The following is a 26,579-nucleotide window of genomic DNA, read 5'->3' as shown; positions in this document are numbered from 1 at the left end:
GGAATAAATTCTTGGGCATTCCTTGTTTGCTCCCCTCTGCAGTGGAATGCATTTTCTTCAAATGATTATAAAATCTTAGTTCAGTTATCAAAACACTAACTTAGTCTCACCTGTTACTTGTGCTAATATTTATGGTTCGATGCACTTGTTAATTTTTTTAAGGCTGCACGTGAAGCTTTCCTTTTTCCTTTAAATGCACGCTGATCCTGTGTTATGTAGGAGTTGCACAGTCAGCCCCAATAAGGGGATTGTAAAGTAAATGCTGCAGATGCTGGAAATACTCATCAGGTCAGGCAGCATCTGTGGAGAGAGAGAAACAGAGTTAACATTTCAGGTTGATGACCTTTCATCTGATGAAATGTTAACTCTATTTCTCTGTTGACAGCTACTGCCTGACCTGTTGAGTATTTTGAGCATAAAAGTCTTGTGAATTTTGGGCTCATCACTGGACAACTTAGAGGTATGAGTATCAGGTCAGTATTATCTTGGAGCAACCAGCTTTGTGTAGCGCTTGGTCAACTGCAAGGGAAAGGAGCAGCTAAACAAACCATTAGATTATGAACAAATAAATTTACAAATTAAAGTGTGAAAACTGCCACAAATTTAAACACAGCTGTTAATGTTCAAAATATGTAATTTAAAATCTGTAATAAGAAATGAAAAATAACTTTATATTGTGATTGGAAATGTATTTTTCTATTTATCTTTCTATCCTGTGTATGTACAGCAGGTCCTTATGCATCTCATCCCAGTTATGCTGTCTATCATGGTAGTTCTCATATGGTAAATCACCAAACAAATGTACCATTACAACCCCAGGCACAGTGGATGCAAGCGCCAACCCCTATTCCTAATTGTCCACCTGGATTAGAGTACCTTACATTGGTAAGCATGTGTTGATTATACTAGTCCTTCATGTTGTAACCTGGAAGAGTTAGTGACAATATACCTTTCAATGTATTTTAGTAAATCATTGCATACGCTTAATAAAAAAAATGAATGTTGGAGATGTATTGTGGGAGTGCTAGATGACTCTGACCTTGTGACTTCTTGAATAGAATTTTGGCTCAAAACCAGCCTGACTGCTGGAGTTAGGGTGCCTTCTAGTTGCAAGGATCCTCTGGACGATATGTTTTAGTAGCTGCACTTGATCCAGTTCCTAATTGGCATGAATTTCTAAAAATGGATCTCTAATTGGAAGTTTTAGCCAGAGGTCATATGTAGCTGTCTGCATTGGTGAGACCAAATGCAGACTAGGTGACAGTTTTGCAGAACACCTGCCTCTGTCCATAACCATGATCTGCATCTCCCTGTTGCCAGCCCCTCCCACACTATCACTGATACGTCAGTCCTCGGCCTCCTCCACTGCCAGAATTCCAAGCACAAACTGGAGGAACAGCACCTCATTTTCTGTCTTGGAACCTTGCGGCCTAACGGTATGAATATTGAATTCTCCCACCATAAATAATCTGCAACCCCCTTCCCCACAACCTCCCCCCACCCCCCCACCATGCTGCTTTTCTTCTTCCCTTTCCTAGCCTATCTCTCTTTTTTCTCCCCTTCTTTATTTCCTTTCTCTCCTAACCTTTGACCCATCCCCAGGTGGATCCGCTCTCCCCTCCTCCTCCGCACCTGCCTATCACTATCTCTTACCTGCATCTACCTATCACCACCTTGTGCCCACCCTGCCTCCCCTCTTTTGTTCCTCCTATATATTGGGCTTCCCCTTTTCCTATCTTCAGTCCTGAAGAAGTGTCCTGACCTGAAACATTGACCGCCTGCTTTTCTCCACGGATGCTGCCTGGCCTGCTGAGTTCCTCCAGCATCATAGTGTTTCTCATCTAGATTCCAGCATCTGCAATCCTTTGTTTCTCTAGTCTTTCTGTAGTTGTTGTAATAAGGGAGTGCTTCTGAAATTGGGACTCGAGCACCTGGTTGGGTCGGAGTGGAGTATGTTCATTCAGTTTCTGTCGCTGCTCCATGTTAGAGTGCTTGGTTTCACCATTGCCTGAAATAGATATTCCCCAGATACTCCACAGATGCTGCATGACCTGCTGAGTTCCTCCAACAGTTGTTGTTCTTTGCTCTAGATTCCAGCATCTGTCTTTTGTCTAGATATTCCCTAGCACCGCAATCGTTCACCTTAATTAGTAGAAATATTTAAAAACTAAAATGATATGGAGAATCTGGTATATATTTTTTTGTTCCATCAGCAGTGTATTTTGTTTTGACACTCATTATCCCTTGTTTGTATCACAAGATGCATGACATTATGAGCTAGTTTTAAAATATTGTTGTACTTTATTGAATGGTAGGAAATGTTGCATTATGATGTGGTCTTGTGATTAGTGATAAACTTGATTTTTGACAGGGAAAATAGAGCTTTTGTTGAAAAGTTTATATTTTAAGATAACTCTCGAGTATTGAGCTGGAATATTCTGCCCTTCACAGATTGACCAGATAATTGTTCATCAGGTTGTTGAACTCGTTGAAGGTGAGTGTAATTTGATTGAGTTTTGTTTTTAAATCATTGAGCTGAACAGATATTAGTTCTGCATTGATAATATTTTTGTTTTGCCGTATCATTGAACTAGATTAGTATAGAATTTTTTAAAATATAAATTGAAGAGCATTTTAAAGGTACTTAACATCCATTAAATCTTGAATTTGGCAACTAATTTGTTTGCAAAATGTTTGAATCCAAACAGTTTTCTTTCTGTTTTTTAATTAAAAAATGTAAAAATATTCTGCTTAAAGTCGAGTAATACAGTCCTCTATTCCATGATGTATGCATAATACCCATTTAATATATCTGCTGAAACCTTCCTATTTGGGATGGAAATTCCATGTTAAGTGTTTAACTAAAAATGAGAGCTTGATTTCAGGAACAGGTTTTAATTTTGACCCTTTTTTGTTTAAAGCAATAATTAAATGATAACTTGAAAATATACTTTTTCCAGGAAGTTAAAGATGAGAGTATTAGCCTTGCAAGTTTTCTCATTCTAATTTCTGTCAATATTTGCTGGTTAGTTTGAATGAGAAATTTTATCAGCACACCATTACTATGTATTTTCTCATCATAATCAACCAACGGAATTCTGTTGTTTCACTGTCATCATGAGTTTTAATCAAAATTACACCCACTTTTTGACAATTGACAAACATCATGAATAAACTTGTCAAAATAATAAGTTACTGGGCATGACTGTTAGTCATCAATTTAAGTGATTGTAATTTTAAGTGGTTATCAATTTTGGTTTGCATTTCTTCCACATGAAATCATCTTGGTGTGATATGAGTATGATTGTAAATTTATAGTGCTGAATTTTGTTTCATGTTACAATACAATTACAACTCAAAATCTGTTCCTTTTCTTGAAGACTGCACTTGGGGTCCTGATTGTCTGGGGTAGAATTTCTTTGAGGTTTTTCAGGAAGAATTCTTTAAGGATTTCTGATCTCCAGTTGGAACTTAAATGGCAAGACCATTTTCTTTTCAGACTTTCCTGTTGATCTCCTGATAACATTGCAACAGGTAATCTGAAGAACAACCACTGAATAATCGGACAAGCACCACAGAAAATTAATTAGTTTTAGAACAAAAATTGGAATTTCATCGAGGTTATAAAACACTCTCAGATCTTGGAAAGTCTTGTTTTTGTTTGGTTCATATATTGTGTCACGTATTGATAATGGTATCTTCTGTTAGCTTGCTAGTCACTCACTAAACCCTTTCTTATCATGAGCAGGTCTCGTGGTGTGTTTTTTTTCAGACAGCTAGCTTCCATCCAGTTTGGATTAGTTGTCAATGTACTGAGAGCTGGTGACCTATAGTTAAATATTTAATAAAAGTATACTTTTATAATTTGTGTTAAATTTTAAATATATTAAATATGAAATAAATACCACTGAAAAATACTTGAATGCATGTGATCTAATTGCCTTATCCTTGCCCTTTTCCTTCTCAGACGCTTTTTTATTCAAGTGAATGGCTCTCTGTTCCTGCAGGCAGATTTTTCAGCGTGTGTGTTGGAAATCTGCAGAAGTTTTTGCTCTACTAGTTGACTACATGAAGCATCTAAAATGTTGGTGTCTAATTAGGAAATCACCTTTGTGGAAATTGGTGGCTTCCACGTTTGTGAGGAAGTTCTGAACTTTTGCAGTTAGGGAGGTGCGAGGACCTGCTAGCCTTTCTGTGGAAGATCCTGTCCTTTGTTTATATTCCTATGATTTCTAGCTTTATCCGCATGGAATGGAGTTAAAGTGAGGGCAAAAGATAGCTGCTGTTATTAGCCAGATAACTCAATCTATGGGCATTGCTCCAATAATTTTTCAGGATGGTGTCCTCAGCACAACTGTCTTCAGTTGCCTTATCACTGACCCCACATTCATGAGGTCAGAACTGAGCTTGATTGCTGTGTTCTATTCACAGCTCCTTGGATGAAGCAATCTCAGCCTGTGTGCAGCAAAACCTGATTAGCATCCAGAGTTGGTCTGACAAGTGGCATGTTACATTTGTACGAACAGGTGCTAGGCAATATCCATCTCCTACGAGAGATGGTCCAACCAGCTCTTGGCAGCTAGTGGCAATACTTATGTTAAATCCCAAAATAATGACATCTTGGAGGAGTTGCTTGTTGACCAAATATGTAACTTAACCAACACACAGATACTCTGCTGTTGGAGACTGTCAGAGGCAGAATAGTCTGTGGTGAGTGACTTGCCTTGTGACCATCAAAGTTTTACCTTCAATGTACAAGACACTGGGAGTATAAAGGAACACTGTTCATTTACCTGGTGAAATGAGCACCAACAATACATACTGTATGTCTCTTGACAACATCTGGGGCAGCGATTTGTTTGATTGACATCCCATCCACCACTTTATTCACGAAGGCTTTATTGTCATGTCCTCTTGAACATGCTATGTCTACCATTGGAAGATCAATGGCAGCAAGCACATGACATGCATGTTCCCCTCCAATTTGTACACCACCCTACTATGGAACTATTTCAATCCTAGGACACAGCGCTGGAACTGGCTACTTAACAGCACATGACTGCAGCAGTTTCTGAAGATGCCTCTCTATCACCTTTTAGAAGGCTAATAAATGTTAGCCTTGTGAGCAGCATTCACGGTCTGCTAAGAATAAATAGTGCTTTAAATATCTGAGCCTTGTTTTCTTTTGATCTGTCTTTTGAAGTGTGGTATTTTGTTTTTCAGCCTTGGTAGGATTTGAGACCAAAAACAAGTACGAAGTAAAAAACGGCTTGGGGCAGAGAGTTTATTATGCAGTTGAAGACAGCGACTTGTGTAATCGAATGTGTTGTGGATCTAACAGGGCATTTATCATAAAGATTTTGGATAACATAGGACAAACCATCATGCACCTTGTGCGTCCTTTAGGATGCGGATCCTGTTGCTGCCCTTGTTGCTTACATCAGGTGAGTGTAAAATAAAGTTGAACTGATGGCTGTATCTGAAGCTGTTTCTGTTCACTCGCCCTTCATCTCAATGTTTTGTTTAAACATGTCCACTTCAGTGATCCACTGCCCTTTTATTTTTAAAAGTCCAGTAGAAATGGTTTTGAAAGCTTAAGCATTAGAGTCCTTCAATCCCAAGGCATCACATTGTTAATACCAGCTGAAATCTTCAAATAAATTGATTTTAGCTTTAACAATTTAATGACGTGTTCATTGGGGTTTGGGGGAGGGATCTTTTTGAAGTCTCTTCCCACAAATTATGTAACTTCTTGCCGAATTTAATCTCAATATTGCCTTACCCCTGTACTCCCATAAGGAGGAAACTCTGCATTTTAATGTGACTCCAAAGGAGTATTTTACTTAAGTAAAATTACAAGGCAAAGTACTACTGATATGAGAATTCTGATATAGCACAAAAAGCTGGAACTACTCAGCAGGTCAGGCAGCAGCTGTGGAGTAGTTAATTGGGCAGGATTTCCCTGCATTACATGCCAGAAAATTCAGATTTTCCAAGCATGTGGTGAACACTGCCAGCAGTTCACCAGTGGTTTCCTGACTGGGCTTTGATGCGGGACTTCTCTTGATGTCCAGCACTTCTCTTGATGTCCAGCACTTCATCTGGGGAATCTGCTTGAAAAATCTGCATCAGGTTGGACCTGCTGCCTCCATTGATTCATGGAGGAGAATGGTTGCAAAGGATTAAGTATTTTTCAATGTTGATCGTTTTAATTTTTTAATGGTTTTGTTTATTTTCAAGTTTTTGAAATTTATTTGATTAATTTTCAATCGATTTAGAATGATTTTGTATGCTTTTGAATGTCAGACACATTCAAAAACATTAAGTGAAAGAGTAGCTTGATTGTTTGTCTGTTTTTAATCACTTTTTTTTTGCATCTGACTTGCTCTGATAAGATTTGAACAAAATTCCCTGCTGCAGTTCAGGACCTGAGTTCTGAGCTTTAGAGCTTGCATTTCAGATTTGGCCTTGAGAGATCCACACAAGGTGACTTTCTTTCATAGCCCAGGTGGCTTGTCACTGGTATTCTGACCTGTTTCAAGTCAGTGAGCTTCACTGAACCCTCTCCTGAAAGTTCATTGGCCTGATATGTTAATTCTATGTTAACACTAGAATTGTGTTTAAAGACTGTCATGAGTGAACAGAAGAATTACTACAAATCCAATAACCAATTGGACCAAAATACAAACAGAAAAGTTGGTAGATGCAGCGAATCTATACCAAATACTGGGATCATACGGAAAAATATCAGAGGGTTAACCAGTTTCTGTGGCGGGAACAAATAACTCAGTATTTCAATTATGGACCCCTTGTTGGAACTAAACAATTAGTGCAATAGTCAGCTTAATGTTGACTCCAAGTTCCTATGTGCTCTTCAAGGAAGATTTTGTTTTGTCTGTGAATTACTAATGAATTTTTTGTGAGGCTGCATTTTATACGCTCCAGCCCCAGGATATTTTGATAGGGAGGTGTAGTGATGTTTGTTTCTCTGCTCTGTATTACTATGCAGCTTTGGTTAACCAGATAATCAGATGATTGTTCCAACTGAAAGAAACCCAAAGTTGTGACATAGGAAGATTGTGAAGTGGGAATAACTGGAGCCAATGAGCCTGTCCCAAAAATGGTGACATTGTACTCGAGCATCATGATTCACAATGTTTCTCAATCAGAAATTGGTCATAGAGCTCTGCTGGGGGAACAAAACAAATGAGTTTTTTAAAAAAAGTGAAAAGACTCCAGTCTAATTCAGGGGAACAGATACCTCTCCTATTCCCAACATCAATCAAAATTGCTACTAGAAGGCTCATCATACATCTTGGCCAACTAGTATATGCAGTCATATCATAGAACAGTACAGGAACAGACCCTTCAGTCCACAATGCCTGTGCTGACCATGATGCCAAATTAAACTACTTCCATCTACCTGCACATGGTCTATATCCCTCCATCCCCAGCCTGTTCACGTGCCTGTCTAAATGCCTCTTAGAATGTTGCTATTGTATCTGCTTCCACCACCTCTCCTGATAGCATGTTCCAGGCACCTACCACTCCATGCAGTTTAAAAAAACAATGGAGACTGTTAGAGGCAGAATAGTGAGACCACACTTGGAGTATTGTGTGCAATTCTGGTTGCCTAGCTATAGAAAGGATATAATTAAGTTGGAAAGGGTGCAGAAAAGATTAAAAAGGATGTTACTGGGATTGGAGGGCATGGATAATAAGGAGAGACTTGATAAGATGGGGCTTTTTCCCCTGGAGACTGAGGACCTTATAGAGGTTTATAAAATGATGATTGCCATGGATAAGGTGAATGGTCGCAGTCTTTCTCCCAGGGCAGAGCAGTCTAAAACTGGAGGGCATAGACTTAAGGTGAGAGTGGAAAGAGTTGAAGGGGACATAAGGGGCAACTTTTTCCACACACAGGCTGGTGGGTATACAGAGCGAGCTGCCAGAGAAGTGGTAGATGCATGTTTAAAAGATATTTGGACAAGTACATGGATAGAAAAAGGTTTAGAGGGATATGGGCTAAATGCAGGGACTAGTTAAAGTTGGCAAATTGGTCAGCAAGGACGAGTTGGGCCGAAGGGCCTGTTTTTGTGCTGTATAACTCTAAGATTCTATGAAATTAAAGTCACCACTACAATAGCCTGGTTGATTTTACATCTTTCCATGATCTGCCTACATATCTATTCCTCTATCTCTTGCTGGCTAATGGGTGGCCTATAGTGTAACCCCATCTTAGTGATTGCTCCTTTCTTATTTCTGACCTGCACCTCACTGGATGAGTCCTCCAGGATGTCCCATCTAAGTGCAGCTGTGACATTCCCCTGATAAATATTGCAATTCCCCCACCTCTTTTACATCCCTCTCTATTGCACCTGAAACATCTAAACCCCATCTAAAATTATCAGCCAAAACCAGGCAATCATCCACCTCTTTTCTGAAGCTGCACCTTCACTGTGAGCTGGAAGCATGTTCCAGAGGTCAATAAAGCCCATGAAAAGAACAATTGTCCTTCATCTGTCTTGTTTCCCTGCCCATTATAATCTTGTCAATGTCCCCAATTGTCAATTTGTTTATCCACGTGAACACATTGTAGCACCTCATCTGTGCTGCAGTTAGTGCTCCAGCTATGGATTTGATTCTGACCTCTGATGTTGTCCATGTGGGATCTGCTTGTTCTCGCTGTGACTGCTTGGATTCCCTGTGTGTGCTGCAGTTTCCTCCAACATCCCAAAGACAAGATGATGGGTTTATTGGCTAATGTGAGTGGAGGGAAGTGGCAAAAGAATCAGAGGGGAGTTGATAGCCACATGAAAGAGAATAAGTTGCAGTGTTGCAGGGAAATACAGAGCGGGGATGGGACTGTTGGGATTGCCGTGCTGGGAACATGGATGGACCAGATGGGATGAAATCTTCTTCTGTTCATAATACGCATCAATGTCTGAATGCCTTGGATGACATTCAGACATTGTTTCCTTCTGTTCATAATAAGCAATTGCTCAAATGCTGCTTGGTGTCCAATTTTCCCCATCTCCTTCATCTAGGTCAAAAATATTGATTGCAGGACATGTGCTGCTTAGACTATTACTTCCCATGATGGTAATGTCTCAGTAGAGTTTTTAAAATTAAATAAAACTGATTAAAAAGTGCCTGCATGTAGTCAATCACACTGTTAAATGAGGACCATACTGGACTAGGATGGCCTTGCCACCCACAGATTGAAATAAGACCTGGAAGTTGTAATGGCCTCATCAGCACTGAGGCTCAAAGTAACCATTATGAAATAAAGAATGGGATATTTACATGGGATTGGGGCAAAAGCTGAAATATCATAAACTTAAATGAAAATAACACTTTTTTTAAAACCATACAAAATTAAAGTGTTCTTTATTCTGAGGGAATGGCAATCCACATATAAAAAATGGGATTTACAGACACACTGTGGTTATTCAGAGGTAATTATGCCTAAGTAGCTTGTTAAAAGATCACTTGCACCTCGCTGAACAAGGTTGAATACTTCTAGTTTTCACAGTGAGAATGATGCGTAAAAATTGAGTGACTGATTCCGTGTTGATTTCATCAACAAAGATTCCAACAACACAACCCCAGTGAAGAAAAGGATAGTGCTGACTACATGCACTGGATTTCAGCATTTGACCACAGATGACAGAAGCTGCTGTCAATTTTACTGGATAATGACTGTAAACAGTAGCATTTTGCCAGGATTTTTTGCTTTGTGGTCTCATTGGAAATATAATCATTTAGCAATGTCTCCATCAAACTTCCAGGATATGTGCTGGAAAGCAATAGTGACAGAAATTGATAATGGGAAAAGAATTTAATCTTGTTTTCAGAACTTTATGCAGTATTTTCTCAAATATTCTGGCACTCCATCTAGTGGCAATTGTTTGTTACTGAATTCTTTGACTTTACCAAATAAGATTAAAAAGCAGACTTCAGACGAACATTACATTTCTTACAATATTTCACAATCATGAACAATTTCAGGACGAGGATTTGAGTGAGAGCTGGATCTGTGGATGATAGCAATATCTTGAGCAGCAGATTATTGTATTTCCAATGTACTTTTTTTTCTTAATAATAAAAACAGGAATTGCTGATAACACTTAGCAGGATAGGCAGCATCTGTGGAAAGAGAAACAGTTGAGATTTTAGGTCTGGGACCCTTTGTCAAAACCTGGGGAAGAGGGAAAACAAGTTTGGTTTATAGAAGAGAAGTGGGGGGGAGGTGGGGGTGGGTGTGGTGGGGGGATCTGTAGAACAAAGCAAATATCTCTGGAGCCTGACCAGATGATGTAATGTGGCGGTCATGTAGTCCATACAATGTGTTGCTAATAGCAAGTTTGTGGGGCCAGATTATACAAATACGAAAAAAAGAAAAACTGAGCCAGCCAGCATGATGACGGGAAGAAATGGCCTGTTCTGATGCAGAGAAAGAGCTACCTGAAGTCGGAGAATTCGCAACCTGCCCAGTTAGAAGTTGAGGTGTTGTTCCTCAAAGTTGTGTTGGACTTTGTTGTAAAAGTGCTGGAGGTCACAGACAAGAGGTTAGAGTGGGATGGAGACTTAAAGAGGCAGGCAGGCAATGGGAAGCTCAGGGTCTCTCCTGTGGACTGAGTGCATTCATCTAAACTGCGTCTGGTTCCTCCAAAGTAGAGGAGGCCACGTTGTGAGCACTGAATGCAGTACACCAGATTGGAAGAAGTGCAAGTAAATCACTGCTTCACCTGGAAATATTGTTTGGGTCCCAAATGGTGGGAAGGGGTGAAAGGACAGGTGTTGAAAGTCCTGCATTGTACAGGGAAGTGCCACAAGATGGGGAATAGTTGATGGGAACGGAAGAACGAACCAGAGAGTCACAAAGTGAGCAATCCCTTTTGAAATGCTAAAAGGGGAGCAGAGGGGAATATGTGTCTGGTGGTGGAGTCTTATTGGAGCTATCATAAATTCTAATTTTGATTTTTGAGGCTGTAGAATTGATCCCTGTGCAAGTAATCCAGTAAGCTGTGTGTGTAAAGTGGCTAGAAGTACAATATTTCTGTACCATGTTGAGACTTGAAGTACTTGGCTCATAGCAAAACAAAATAAGGCTGAGTATAGGCCTTGAGCATGAACATAGGAAGGGTGCCAGTCAGAGGGGAACAGAAGAGAGGCAATTGCACTAAACAAATGGAGGAATATGTAGAATGCTCAAACTGTTGGGCAGAGTAGTTTGAAGTGGGAATTGGGTCTGGTGGCTAATTTCACAAGGGGTGCACAATACTTAATAATAATTTTTAGTGCTACTTGGCTAAATATGAAGAGTGACCACTTGGTCCTATCACTGTGACTGACAACGCCACATATTTGTAGATGTGCTCTACAATGTACAACTGCAAACATCTTTTCTCAATGTCTCACATTTTTGCAGTCATTGGGATAAGTTTACGGGAAGTAGTGTTTCTGCTCTGCATCCCATAACTTTCTACTTATTCATTTTAATGCATGCAAAGTAATAGGCTGCAAACTTTAGAATCAAGATATTCTGGTTAACACTTTCAGTCGCACTAAATACTTAAAAAATTTTAATATTTGGAATAATGTTGTGCAAACTGAACCTTCTCAGTCTGGTTGATGAAAGGATGGAAACGTATACAGTATTCATTAAAATGTATTTCTCTATAATTTACATAAGCAAATACTGTAACCTCTCAGAAGAAAGAAAGACTGAAGGAATTGAGAATTTCTAAAATTAGTTACTCTTGTTTTAAAAAAAAAACAAGTTTAACAATTCTGATATGCGTTCAGCTTCATGAGCAATGAGATGGAATACTTTGGATGGGATATTTGGAGCTTGGAAGGAATAGGAGGGAGAACTTCAAAGAAATGAATGCTATAAAGTCAATAGAACTCAGAACTGAGTAAGACTGTGATTGGAAGATTGTGATTGGATAATCAAAGAGCAGAAGGATTGTGATGAAGTTTGTTATCTGAGTATTTAATTGGTGCTAATGTAGGTGTATCTGTTCATGGGTCATGAGCATTTGTTTTTCATGTTAAGTTGAATTTTAAACTTTTTGTGATCTTTTGCATGATAGTTTGATTAATATTTTAATATTGAGGAGCAATTAGGCAATATTTTCTCTTTCAGCTGGAGGTTCAAGCACCACCAGGAAAAGCTATTGGCTACGTTGTCCAGAAATGGCATCCTTTTATACCCAAAATGAGCATCCAGAATGAAAATCGTGAAACAGTGTTGAAAATCAGAGGTCCCTGCTTGGCAATGAGTTGTCTCGGTGATGTAAACTTTGAAGTAAGTAGATGTACTGAAGATGCACTTCACTAATCACCATTAGTGATTCTTACTAAACCTTCAAGTTAGCACTAACTTCTCTATGATAGATTACTTGAATGCTAAATAAAGAGGCAATTCTAACAGTCAACTCCCCCCCAAGATACACAACAAGGGTTTGAGCGGTGGGGTTAAATGGTATAAACGTAAAATCTAGTCAGCCTTCTCATTTAATCTCAAAATCTCGGGGGATCTGAAGAAGCTGGTCTGAAATTACCATATGTCAGTGAAGCTCTGCTGGAGAGATTTGCACATACCAGAATCAGATTTATTATCACTGACATATGATGCGAAATTTGTTATGTAGCAGCAGCACAGTGCAAAGACCAAAACAAGTAACAGCACTTATGGGAGATGGTGGTTGCAGCACTACTTGTTAGCCAGGGGGATTTGGAGTGCTTCCTGTGCCTATCAAGGAAATCATCTGATGTGTCCCCTTTGTCCATATTTCCTTACAATGCAGGTCAGCCAAATGGTCTCATTCTGTGCTGGCTCACAGAATCCCATTCCCCCACAAATTTTCACTGTAACTTGTTCTTCCCACATTCTCATCAATTCTACCACTCGCCTATATACTAGTGGCAATTTACAGTGGCCAATTAACCAACCAACCTGCATATCTTTGTGATGTGGGAGGAAACTAGAACACTTGGAGGAGACCCATTCAAAGGGAGAATGTACCAACTCACACAGATGGTACCAGAAGTCAGGATTGAACCCAGTTCACTGGAGCTGTCGGGCTCAATGACCTATGGAAAGATGAGCACAGAATCTGATGGGCACATTCAAAGACCTTGGAGAAGGGAGGTCGGAGACAGAACAGATATTTTCAAGGACCGTAAAAGTGTGGATGTAGATTAGTGAGGGTCAATGTGTCGTGTGAGCAGGACGGGATTCAGGATGGAATAAGAGGGCTAGAGTTTTGTAAGAATGAAACTTTGCAGGTGATGGACACCCAGAGCCTGGCCAAGGGATCAATAGTTACTCAGAGGGACTTAAGGCCTGTTTGTGTGTTTTAAAGGGAGATGAGGTGAGAAATAAGTGGCCATTGTTGTGGAGTGGAAAAAGCACACATGATTTAACATTTATCTCTTTTTGGTAAATACCACTCAAGAAAATTGGTTTATTATTATTTGCATTTGGAAGTTTTGAGACTTTAAAATGATTTTAAGAACTTGTATTCATAAATTTTATTCAGTGATTGTTCATGTTAAAGGGCCTAGAAATTGAGTTGTATGGCAACTACTTGTTTTTTCAGTGCTACATACTCTGGAGAGAAAAATTGAATTTGGATTAAATTGTTCCATGGGTCGTTCCTGAGTTCTACCAGTGGTAAAATTGGTCATGATCCCCGTAAGCATTTGCTTCAAGTTTCCAATGATTCAGTGAGATCCTGGCTGATCCAATCTCTGCCTCGGTACCACTCTCCTGTGCTGTCCTGATATTCCTTGCCCAATCCCGTGATTCCATTGCAGTTTAAATATCTGGATTAACCCCTGTTTTAAATATGTTCAATAACACTGCCTCTACAGCTCTAAATTAGAGAATTCCAAAGGTTTGTGATGTCCTGAAGAAGTACTTCCTCATCTAAAATAAATGACTCCTTATTCTGAAGCTACATGCTAGTTCTAAATATCTCAGCTGGGGGGAACATTATCATGACATTCACTCTGTCAATGCCCCTCAGAATTTTGTATTTCAATAAGATTCCCTCACGTTCCTTTTCTGAGGATAGGTTCAACCAGCTCAACCTTCATTCGCCATCCCCTTCATTCAGGACTCAGCTTCTGAACCTTTTCTGCAATGTCTCCAATACAAGCACATCCTTAAAGGTGACCAAAACTGTATGCAGTACTCCAGTTATGCGCTCATGCCAGAGCCCTGTGTAGTTGCATCAAAAGTTCCCATCTGTTGTACTTCTTGCAACAAAGGCTAGCACTCCAATATCCTTCCTAATTACTTCCTGTACCTATATACTAACCTTTTGTGTTTCATGTACTGGAACCCCCAGATCCTTCCCTCTCCACAGTGAGTGCTGCTCAAAACCCAGTCCCTGATGCCAGACAGTAAACTGCTGGAGCCTGGTCTCTCTCTCCCCATGATACCCATCCCTTTAACCTAATTTCAGTCTCTTATTGTGCCAGTCTCTGGCGCTTGGGGTTCAGGCACAATAATACACTGTACTTCATCCTCCTCTTTGTTGACCCCTTGCACTGCCTTCTCCTTATACTGATGGGGAGGAGATGACAGAATGATGGAAGGTGGTTCCTTTCCCAATACCTTGCAAGGACATACAGACTGGAAGTCCACATTTAACTCATGTTCAAGGTAATGCAGCAGTGCTTAGATTAATAAAATGCATACTCTTCACAAAGGAAATACATTAATTGCAATGGAAAATTATAATGAGTATATCTGACAGATTTCATATAGCTTCTGTTTCTGAGGTGGCTTGTGTCTCTGTGGCTCCTCTGCCCATGAAGCAGTGGGTGGTCTCCAGCCAGGTGAGGTGCTTCATTTGAGAGGGGGTCTCTATCATGTGGGTGGATTTCTTCCTTGCTGTCTTAGCCTGAATGAAGGGCCCATTCCTCATCCTACATTTAGAGGGGTATGTGTGTTTTTTATCTGCCACTTGCCTTGACATATTTTGAGGTTACAATATTTCTTGTGACATTGCTCCAATATGCCGGATTCGCGCTGCTGAAGATCACTTGAACCACTGCTCGCCTGTGGTGCCCTTGGCTCCTGGCACACAGGACCTCCCCCTGATGTTCATTTCTCTGACGACTTCAGTGCTTTTTTTGTAAATTGTCGAGCTGCCTTCCTTTTCCCAGCTAAATGTCTGGCTGGCATTTAGCTCTGATAACCAAGGATGTAATTGTAATCTCTCAACATTTGTCTATGAACTGTGATGGAATATTGCCAATTTAATGCCAGCAACAAAAGAATTTCCACACTAAGGTGTTAAGGCTTTTATGAATGTATCTAAGTTATTTTGGAAAATACATCACTAGCATACGTATTTAATGTGGTATTACTGCCTTTGTTTTTTTTAAAAAAAACTCTGGACTAAAGAACTAGCAAAATTGACCCATTTTTAAGTAGATTTCTCATCCAATGAATGACTAGTCCTGAAGTGGGAGAAGAAGCATTATATTCAATAACCTCTCAGTGATGATTGAATATTTTGGAATGGAAGTTGATGGCAGGAAATTAGAAATAGTTATTCTTTCTTGCAACTGGAATGAAAACTTTTTTGGTGTTTCCTAATAGGTTGTAAGTCGGGATGAGTCCAGTGTTGTTGGAAAGATATCGAAGAAATGGACAGGTCTTGTACGCGAATATTTCACAGATACTGATAACTTTGGAATTCAGTTTCCTATGGATTTGGATGTTAAAATTAAAGCTGTCCTTCTTGGAGCATGCATACTAGTGGTAAGTGGAAATAAAAATGTTGGCATTATGTTGTGAGGAGGGAAGAGTGGCAGACAACCTGAGTAAAATGCAGCTGCATTCTATGTTCTTTTTAGATTTGGACTGCTAATATTTCTGGTATGAGGTATGGCAGTAATTTTGGGGAAGAGCTTGGCTTCTGTTCCACAGATGTCATATGGCCCAGCAAATTTGCAGCGGGTTTCAGGATGGGCTGAAGCAATGTCTGCCTTTTGGATACTGCACTTGTCAGATTGCAGAGTTCGAGATGTCAGCAGATTTAAGCTCCATGATTTCTACCTTTTCCAGATCTGTGCCATGAGAAGTTATAGCACAGGAGGTTGCCATCTGGCCAATTATCTGTGTGAGATAGTAAAAGAGCAAACCTGTCAGTTACATTTCCCCCACTGTTTCCCCCAAACTGTATAAAATATCCACTCTATGACCCATCAGATTTGTTTCTTTTTAAGGTGCTGGTTGATAATGTTTCCCTCCACACTTAGAGGCAGTAAAATCCAGGACATAACTACTTGCAAAAAAAAATGATTCCTCACATCCTGCCTGTGTTCCCATCTGCTAATGGGAAAACTTCCCTCTATTTACCTTATCTAAACCATTCATCTTGTATAGCTCAATCAAATCTCCTTTAAACCTTTTGTGTTCCAAGGAGCATGGGCGTAGTTTCTCCATGCTAATATAGCTAATATCCCTCATGTTGGAACAATTCTGGTTAATATTTTCAGTCTTTCCAGGACTTCCACATCCTACCTGAAATGTGACCAGAATCGTGTGTAATACTTGTGTTCTGGCCTAACCAGTGTTTTGTACGAGTTCAAAATAGTTGCTCTGCTTTTGTAGTCTGTGCTTTTTATTTAAGATTCCCAAGTCCCATATGCTTGAACCATTTTCTCAATGTGCCATTTTAAAAGATTTATACAGATGTACACCCAAGTCCTGTTCTTGCACAACTTTCAAAACTCTGCCATGCAGTCTATATCATCTCTCATTGTTCTTTCTGCCAAAGTGTTTCAGTTTACTTTGGCTAAATTCCATTTGGTGTTTGATTACACTTTCAGCCAGTTTATATCTGCTGCCTTGCAGTTGATTATGACCTTCCTCACTTGTTTATCATACACCCAAGCTACATTTAATCCATTAATGCATGGCCCTGTCTAAGTTATTAGAATAATCTTTCTTACAAAATAAAATATTTGTGTGTGGTGCTGAAGCCTAATGAACACCATTGGTTACTGTGCTCCAGTCTGAGGAAACATTTGTTCTCTGCTCTCTATTCCCACTTCTTTTTAGGGAGCCCATCAGGATTAAAGATGAATACTTCTACTGGTTTTGTGGGTTTTAAGGTGGCTGTTGAGACCAGTATGGTAACTGCAGACCCTTCCACAAATGGGGAAGGTGGTGGCTGATAGGGTGAGGGGTTATGAGATGGTCCACTCTTTCTGCAGCTTGTGCTGGGCCTTTGTGCTTCCTGTGCATGGCCTTGAGATTCTTAACACTTTCCCAAATGGGCCTCCTCCCCTTTGAGTGGTCATAGGCTAGAGATTCCCCAGAACTGGTGGTGATGTTGCATTTCTTTGAGGAGCTTTAAGTGCATTATTTAATCTTCTTCTCTCTTTGCCTTGCAACCTCTTTCCATAATGGAGCTCAGCAGAGTGTGTGTTTTGGAATTCTGGTGTTGGGCATGCAAGCAATGCAGCCTGTCCTACGTAGCCAACTGAGTCTAACTAGGGACTCAGAAATAGGATATTAGTCTGGGAGAGGACACTGACATGGGTTGCTTATCCTTCCAGTGAATTTTAAGGATTTTGTTTATCGGCAGTATTTTTTCAGTGCCTTGACATGGCGGCATGCCTGCCTGTTGGATTCAGAAGCAGATAGTGGGGCAAGGATCGCTGCTGCCCAGTAGACTTGGTTTAAGTCAATCTATCCAGCTGGTAACCCTTAACTTCCAGCCATATGCGGTTGTTGGGGAGAGGAGGGGTGGGGGTTAAATATTATCAAACATTTTTCAAAAATCTATGGAGACGAGCTCAACAGTATTCCTTTCTTCCCCTTCTCTACGATGTTAGCAAAAGAAATTTTAATCCAATACAATTTACCTTTTAACAATTCTGTGCTGGATCTCCTTTATCAACTCAAACCTTTCCACATGCCGTTTATTGTTTGTCCTGATTTATTGTTTTGAAAATCTTTGCCACAACTGAGATTGAACTGAATGGCCAGTAGTTGCCCTGCGTGTCCTTACACCCATTAATGAACAAGGGTGATACAGCTGCCACTTTCCAGTCCTTTGGCATATGTCCCATAACCAAGAAGGAATTGAAGGTTATAGTCAGCTCTGCAGCAATGTCCATCACACTTCCTAAGCAAAATAGGATGCATTCCGTCCACATCTACTAATGTTGCTTTAAGCACAGCCAGCCCTGTACCTCCTTAACAATTTTCACCCCACAAGTCATTTCTACTACCTCCCCTTCAACTGAGATCTAGGATACAAAGTACTCATTTAGTAATCCAGCTGTGTCTTTGGTTTAAACATTGATCTTCTTTTCTCTTTGCGTTTTCCCATTATCGTACTATCTGCTTACTATGGAAGACTTTAGACTTTCCTTGTTATTTGAACTGTCATTCTGTTCCTGCATCTTTGCTCATTTTATTTTTCTTTTCACTTCCCATCTCTTCATTATATTCTTGCAGTCACAGAGCACAGAAACAGGACTTCAGTCTGCCAAGTCTACACCAACTGTCGAGAACCCATTTACACTGCAGGTTCTCTCCTGGGTTACGAATGCCTGGCTTATTGACACTCTGTACATATGAGCAAGTGTTTGGGAGGCCAGAAGGATGGATGGGGGTGGATTTGCCAGCTGCTGCGGGACTGCAGGCATCTCCAGTGGGGTGGGAGCAGGGTATTTCAGTGTACCTTCTCTCTCTCTCCCCCTAGCCACAACGACCAGGAGCTGGTCGAACAGAGCTGGGACCACTGGGCAGACTCACTCACTTGCTGAGTCAGTGAGGCTGGCTGGCAGCCTCTTTCCAGGCTTTCCAATTGTTTCTTTACAGATTCACATTAACTTTGCCAGGCACACTTGACTAAATTTTGATGGTCAACTTGGATTTCTACATTTTGTTTTTCATTATTAACCTGATCCTCATGATCTTGTGATCGCTACAAATTTCTGCTGAACACCTTCAGGAAGTCCACCTCTCCTTTGTCCTTTTCTTCAAACATTGTTCCAATCAAAAATGAGATAATTGAAAATTGATAATCATCAATCTGCAGTTCTTGCACATTTCTGTCATTGCCCTAAGTGTTTTTTCATTTGCCTGTTGTGCAGCTCTCTCTCTCCTGAACCACTCCCTCACCCGCAATTCCTTCCCTCCCATGTTGCTTGATTGCTCCTTCTTTGTTTCGCAACCCTAATGAAATGTATTCTATTTTGCACCCTTAGGGTCTGTTTAGAAGGAAACTGCTTTTGATGAGTTTTCTGATTCATTACAAAAAGAAAAGCTTTTGTTTAATCCATGTTACCCTTGCTGTTGAGAGCACCAGACTTTGTTCTGTTTCTTGCTGCTTCCCCCTTACATCCAGTCCCATGGGCAGCCCCAATATATTGTGTCTGCAATCAAGCCTAGTATGAGGCAACCTATAGTGCTCTCTAAAGGCAATGAGAACATTCCAGAGTTATAATCGGCATCAAATTCCCAGAAGTTTATAGCAACCTAAAATAAATCCCTTTTAGATAACTATGGGGTGTGAACTTCTGGTTAGTCTTGTGCTTAGTGGGGAATTTTACGAGCTGCTGACTGAGGTGGTGAGGCATATCAGAGTTGCAGTCTAGTTCAGCAGAAAATACAGGACGTTCCTGCAGTTGTCACTCCATCTGGATACCAGCAATGATATGAAAAGCCAGTGGCTGTTGGTGCTCACTAAAGCAAGGGAATCCCACGTTGTCCCCACCATCCGCTGCAGGAGGAAGCCACGCAGAATTATTTGGCGTAGGAGGTCATAGGAGTTCACTGTACCTGGACAAGCTGCTTGAATGAGTTATCCAATTAGTCCAATTTTTCTGGCTTATCTCCACAGCCTTGCAATTATCTTTCCTATAATCTTTTTGAAAGTTGCACTTATCAAAAATGCTTCTACTATTCAGGAAGTCCATTCCAGATCACTCTAGCTAGTTTTGGCCAGATTCTACACTGGGATTTGTTTTGACTTGGCACCAGGATTTCAATGAAATGGCATGGGTAATAATGGGCCCATGTTGGCTGTTGGGGAAATGTGTTTATTACAGGATTGTAATATTTAGTTTCTGGAGACAATGGTAGTTGTCATTGACTAGATGATGGACATTTTGGAACCACATCCTTCTGGACCATCAAAAGTAAAAATGTTGCTGTATGACTGTAGTCATCAGGTGCAGAAAATGGAAAACATAACATCTAGTTGCCATATCCCTAAAGAGGATGGATCATTCATAGAGATGCTTTCCCTCTTCCCTGATGCAAGTATATGGCTTAAGCATCTAGATGTGGGGTTATAATTGTAGCTCTGTAGCTATGCCACCTTTGCAAGAAGTGATTTAGTTATTTTATGAAAAACTTGCTTTTTTATTCTTCTTGCTTCTAGTTCTCTGCAAATTATTTGTCCTCTAGTGACCAATCCACTTGCCACTGGAAACAGTTACTCCATTTTTATTCTGATCAGAATCCTTCCCAATTTGGAATACCTTGGCTGCTCAAGCTGCTTTAGTTTGCCCATGTAGCAGAGGTTTTGTATCTCTGCTTCCAATTTGGGATACAGTGAAACTTTCTTCAAGGTATTGATATCTTCACATGTATGACACTCAAAAGTGGCCACTGTTCTCCTGGAGCTAAAAGTTTAGCAAAAATTAGCTGTTCATTTAGTCTGTGCTTTTATTATAGCCAAGGAATCTGTGTGCTAAATGTGATCTTTTAAGGATTTGTGCAGCTAGATCCCCAGTAGACTCTGTTCATGCACTCTCTTTAAAATGATACAATTTAAATTACTGCTGTTCATTCTTCAGATCATGATGAATTACTTTAAACTTTGCATTTAATTCCATCTGCCTCATTTCACCCATGTTCAACTCTGCTATTATCTACCTTGTTATTTATGAATTTCTTGTTATCTGCAAACTTTGAAATTATGTGGTCATAACTAAAATTGTTCCCTGGGAAACGTGGCTGTATATATTATTTCAGTTTATAAATCTTTCCCTTCAATTTATAAACCACTGCTTTCTAATTCCATGGGGTTCAATTTTCCTTTTGCTTATTATGTCGTAGACTTACCCCCCCCACCCCCCTCTGTTACTCTAACCATCATCAATTATGATTTGACTTTAACAAACCTGTGGTTTATTTCATTTTGTTACTCTTTTTTGATATCAATTCATTTTGTGTTGGGTTATCTCTCAAAGATTCTCCTATATCAATATCTGGCCAACTGGCCTGTAAATGCCAGGGTTTATTACTTCCCTCCCTCCTCATCTTTCAAGACTCCCATATCAAAGTGGAATTTAAAATTGCAGCCAATATTGATCAGCAGATGGCAATATTGCTATCACAGAGATGTAGTTGAAGGTAGGGCAGGACCAGCAACTCAACATTTTAAAGTATTGAATTTTCAGGCGTGCTGGTGGGTGGAATATGGGGATGGGGGAGATGTAAAAGACGAAGTGGCATTGCAATATTGTCAAAGTCCATTACTGCAGTAATGATGGAGGATATCCTGGAAGGCATTTCAAATGAAGTCACATGGTGGAACTTGGGAATATAAAGGGCAATTACTTTGCAGGGGATAATACTGCAGGCCTCCTAATATCAGCATTTGATAGAGGAGTGGTTATATAGAAGAAGCAGAGGTGTAAGAGTAATGGAATTATCATAGTAGCGGATTTCAACTTGGCCCAGTATTTACTGGGACTATTTCAGTGTGAGATGGTAGAATTTTTAAAGTGTATCCAGGAGAGCTTTTTGAGCTAGTACATAAATAGTCTGGCTAGAGAAGAGGCAGCACTGGACATAGTCTTAGGGAGTGTAGCCAGGTAAGTGGTAGAGTGTTAGTGGGAGAGCACTTCAGAGATGGTGGCCATTTAATTATGTTTCAGGGTTGATATAAAATAGTGAGAGCTCGGGGCCAATGTATTCCTGTAAGGGCGAAAGCAAATGGCAGCAGGAAACCCTGGCTATCAAGGGATATTGAGAGCTGAGTTAATAAAGGAAACATATGACAGGTATAGAGAACTGAAAACAGGGGCAGCCCTTCAGTAGAACAGAAAATATAGGGGGCATTTAAAAAAGATGAAGGCAAAGTGAGAGTATGGAATATCACTGGCAGGTGGGATTAAGGAAAATCCAAGGCTTTCTATAGTATATTAAGGTTAACTAGGGAAAGAGTAGGACTCATTAGGAACCAAAGTGACAATATGTGTGTGGAGCCAGAGGACAGAGGTGAGGTTTTAGTGAATATAGATGAGAAGTATTCATTTAAGGAGGAGGATGTTGTAGATGAAGAATTCATTGAGGAGATTGTGAAATCCTGAAATATTTTAGCATTAAAAAGGAGGATATTAAGTGTTTTAGTGGGCTTAAAAGTGGATAAAATCCCAGGGCCTGATGAGATGCAGCTTGGTCTGCAAAGGAGGAAATTGTTGGCATCCCAACAGATTTGTTTCCTTGGAGCAGAGTAGTCTAAGGCGGGACCTGATAGTTATGAGGGCATAGGCAGGGTAGATAGTAGGAAACTTTGTCCCCATAAGACGTGTTTAAAATGAGGGAACTTGGCTTTAGGGTATGGGGTAAGAGATTTAGAGGGGATCTGAGATCATTTTAACTGAGGGTGGTTGGAGTCTGGAACGCACTGTCTGAGATTATGGTGGAAGTGTCACAACATTTCAAGAGCATCTGAAGCATAGAAGGCTGTGGACCCAGCACTGCTCAGTGGGATTAGCGTAGATGGGTAATTGATGACCAGTATACCAAAGGCCTTTTTCTGTGCTGTATGACTACAGTTTCCACCCTGCTTCACCAGAGCAATCTAGAATGCATCCTATCTGGACTGGGCTACTTTTGTTTTGGACTATGACCAAATTTTCAAGTGCCTGCTCTTTATTAACTTTCATTTTGTCTAATTGCTCTGCTCCCTATTACATTGTTCTGACTTCGGTAGCATTCTCCATTATGATTGATGGAAAGCATTTTTTATGGACTTTGACTACATTCCCTGCTCTCTCTCATTTTCTTCACTCAATTCCCACTTTTCTCTTTTGACAACTAATTTTATGCTCACAAAACTTGTGTTTCCTTTTATGTTACCTGCTGATCTTATTAATATATAATGTCTTTGTGTCTTTATCCTTTTTATTTTAATACTGCAATAAATGCTGCATTTATCCTAAGCTATCTTTGTCCTGTAAATTTTGATCTTTTATATATTTTGTCATCCAGGGATCTCTGGCTTTTAATGCCTTTTCCCATTGTAAGGATGTTGGAGGCCTGGACTTGAACTCCCACTTCCATCGCTATGAACTCCCAAACTTCCTGAAAACTGGACCTAGGAATATTAAGTGTTCATTTCTTCCCATGTTTGAGACTATTTTCATTTATTGGCATCAATACATTACCCTATTTTTTTTCCAGCCTTAATTACCACAGACTGTGTCGTTGTACAAATGCATTTTAAACCCATCTTAGCCTGTCTAGCATTATTTCTCGAACACCACCTCGTGATTTTCACTAACGTCTTTATTCTACCGCTGTATGTCTTTTGTGCACTCCTTTCTAACACTGCTTAAACCTCCTCCCCTTCCAAATTAGTTTAACCCCTCCAGAGCAGTAGTTAACCAGCTTCTGAAGACACTTTTATTTTGATGCAATCCATCCATCCTGCACAGGTTCTCCTTTTGCCCAGATCTGAATCCCACATTTATCTGAAGCCCTCCATCTTCCATTACTTCTCCAGACATGCATAGTACTGGTAAACTAGATGAGCATGATGGGATATTGGATTGCAGTTTGCAATTTATTCCTATGATCACTTGACTTTCAGACTGCACACTTTCAGTAAGGTTCATTGATTTTATTCAGAAGAATGGAATCTCACTTTTAACCATATGCTCCTACTTTGTCCCAGGCATTGAGTGTTGTTCTCCCTGAGATAAATGAACAGTTTACTTGTGATTTAAATGTTGTGTAATCTACTCCTCTATTTAGACAGACAGAGTTTTAATGGAAGTGTTAAAGTCTAAGGTTCTTATCTTTGAAACATTTCTAAAGTGTACCAGTAACTTAATAATTGAACTGTAAACATTGACAACTTTTCTTCAGGACTTCATGTACTTCGAGCAAAATTCTGGAGCAGGACATAGTAGAGTTTGGCAGATGTGAGCCACAGAAGTATCATGGTAAGATTTAGAAGCTTTATCATGCTTTGTGTTGAATAAATGCTGCTTGTGATGAATTGAGAGGTTATTTACAGATTTCAACAAAACTAATTTACTGTAACTAGTACCTTTTAAAAAGTGTCTTTTAATGTTGTTGCCAGAAGATTTTTGAAGTTTAGAAAGTTTTGAATAAACTAATTCTGCAGTTTGTAGACCTAAAAAAAATTATCATTTGGGGACAGAATGCCTGACATTTGTTTTGCATCTGTTTTCTCCTTGTTTAACAAAGAGTATGACAGAGCAGGTAGTTGAGAAATTGGAGAGGAAAAATAGAGATCAGAATAAAATGGTTGGCTGTGGTCAAAGAATCTAATGTTGAAATAAAAGGCAGGTATTGTTTCCTGATTGGTGAATTTTATTCCTTCCAGCTAAATCTTGGAGTTGAATAAACTTAATAGGAAAACTCTCTTGTCCTTGGCCCCATTCAGCAATGACAGCATCCACCGTCCCTGCTACTGTTGTGCTGGAGTGTTGATTCTGGCAGACTTGGATCAAATACTTTGAGTATATCTCATCTGAATGGTGCAACCCAAAAATAGTAAATCTCTGTCTAGTTTGGAAAAGTTGGAACTTTTCCTTGTGGTACCTTGGCTAAAATTCATCCAGTGTGCATAATGCGCACACACATCTGTGCATCTGCACCTACCATTGGGATATTTGATGACCTTTAAGATTTGGCTGATTTTTTGCACTTGCAAAGCCCGGGGACACACAACAATCTGAAATTTCCCTACAGTATATTGCTGCCATCATCCAGTATAGCATAGACCAGGATTCCAACTATCCTAGTCTGTGAAATATGTTGCCATGTCACATCATATTCATAGCCACAAAAGCAACCAAGTTATTTTATTGTAAATACAATTCTATTACTCTTACTTATAACATTTAGGTTTTAAATGCACACAATGCTTTCTATGTTATTGGCAATTTCAGACACATTTATCACACTAAGAGATACATCTGTAATATTTTATCTTTTGTCATACAGATACTTCAGAAAGGATTAAAATGATCTGATTGTGAAATGATATGGCTGATGTCCAATTATGTGCCTAACTTAATTTCAGCATGGATCAATAGGAATGAAAGGGATTCACTGAGAGCTTGCAGTTATTCACCTGCAACAATGGTTGCATTTATGATTTAATAAAGCTAAAGGTGTGTTTTGTGTCATTTTAAAATGTAGATTTACTGTAAAACATTTTTATATCACAAGTTTGTGATTTATCAGTGTATACTGTACTGCCTGTTAAGATTTTAAAACATTGTACTGTTACCACAATAAACTAGAATAATATCTTGGGAATCTGTTCTCTGCATTGCTACTATAATTTCAGCAGAATATAGTGGAAAGCCATGTATTGTGGGTTACAAAGGGTTCTGACACACTTAGTGTAGTTATTGATGTTGAGTGGGACCAGCTCCAAGCTAATTCTAAGGCATTATGTTGTGTTTGTTCTGTACAATACACTTTCATTCAGTTGTAGCCTAGTATGTCCTTAATGTTAGAAAATAATGTCCATTTGCATCAGACCTCACCTTCAACTGTGCAGATTTTTAGCATCAAAGTCTTTGATTTTATTAATCATGTAATACATAATTTTTTAACATTTTATAGTTCTCATACACAAAATGCTACCCTATGTCTTAATGTGTGGCAAGCAATTAAATCTGCATCCCTCAAAGAATTATGGCTGCGATCTTTTCTGTTTCATTATATAATCCCTGGACTAATGTGGGGTTTTACTGCATGGTTTTTAATTGTGTGGATCATTTTGTTTGCGGTGATGTTATAGACTCTGCAGATGCTGTAGTGAGTTGGTTGTTTATTCACCCTGAATGGTAGGGCTGAGGCAGCCCTGGCAGCAGGAGGAGACTGGGATCAACCAACAGGCATTGGTGATGGGGTGATATAGGAGGCCTGCAAATACAATTGATCTGTGCAAAGGGGAACCAATCAAGGAGCAGAGAGCAATACAATGCCAACTATAGGACAACAGTGGGGACAGTTGGTAAAGGCTTTCCACATGTTATTTCTTCCTCCCTATTTGTAGTAACTAACCCAGTTGTGACACTTGTGGATATGGAGAGTTCAGGTTTGTCATGGACCTTGGATGCTGTGTGACACAAAAGGAAGTGAGTGGACATGATAAGTGAGTGGAGAAGAATGTTTCTGGGAGTATGTGTGTGATGGTGTCTGGGATACTTCAATGAAAAAAGCGTGGTAGCAAAGCATCTTTGAAATTGGGAAATAATTGCAAAGGAATCATGATCAAAGAGCAATCTGCTCACAGGGATGTATC

General features: G+C 39.7%; 1 protein-coding gene across 3 annotated transcripts in view; it reads left to right on the top strand.

Annotated features, from left to right (window-relative positions):
• The window catches only part of LOC127575962 (phospholipid scramblase 1-like), a 49,345-nt gene extending 23,281 nt beyond the window's left edge, over nt 1-26,064 (top strand). For all 3 annotated transcript variants that reach the window (XM_052026252.1, XM_052026250.1, XM_052026253.1), the window contains 7 exons: nt 728-885; nt 2,452-2,494; nt 5,224-5,444; nt 12,155-12,316; nt 15,629-15,790; nt 24,158-24,234; nt 25,265-26,064. In XM_052026252.1, coding sequence (XP_051882212.1) covers nt 728-885; nt 2,452-2,494; nt 5,224-5,444; nt 12,155-12,316; nt 15,629-15,790; nt 24,158-24,217 — 806 coding nt within the window. In that variant the 3' untranslated portion in view covers nt 24,218-24,234; nt 25,265-26,064. The remainder of the gene's footprint in view (nt 1-727; nt 886-2,451; nt 2,495-5,223; nt 5,445-12,154; nt 12,317-15,628; nt 15,791-24,157; nt 24,235-25,264) is intronic.
• Nucleotides 26,065-26,579: the final 515 nt, after the last annotated feature.

Source organism: Pristis pectinata, chromosome 11, assembly GCF_009764475.1.
Source record: "Pristis pectinata isolate sPriPec2 chromosome 11, sPriPec2.1.pri, whole genome shotgun sequence".
Classification (NCBI taxonomy): Eukaryota; Metazoa; Chordata; class Chondrichthyes; order Rhinopristiformes; family Pristidae; genus Pristis; species Pristis pectinata.
This window is presented reverse-complemented; position numbering and strand designations above follow the sequence as displayed.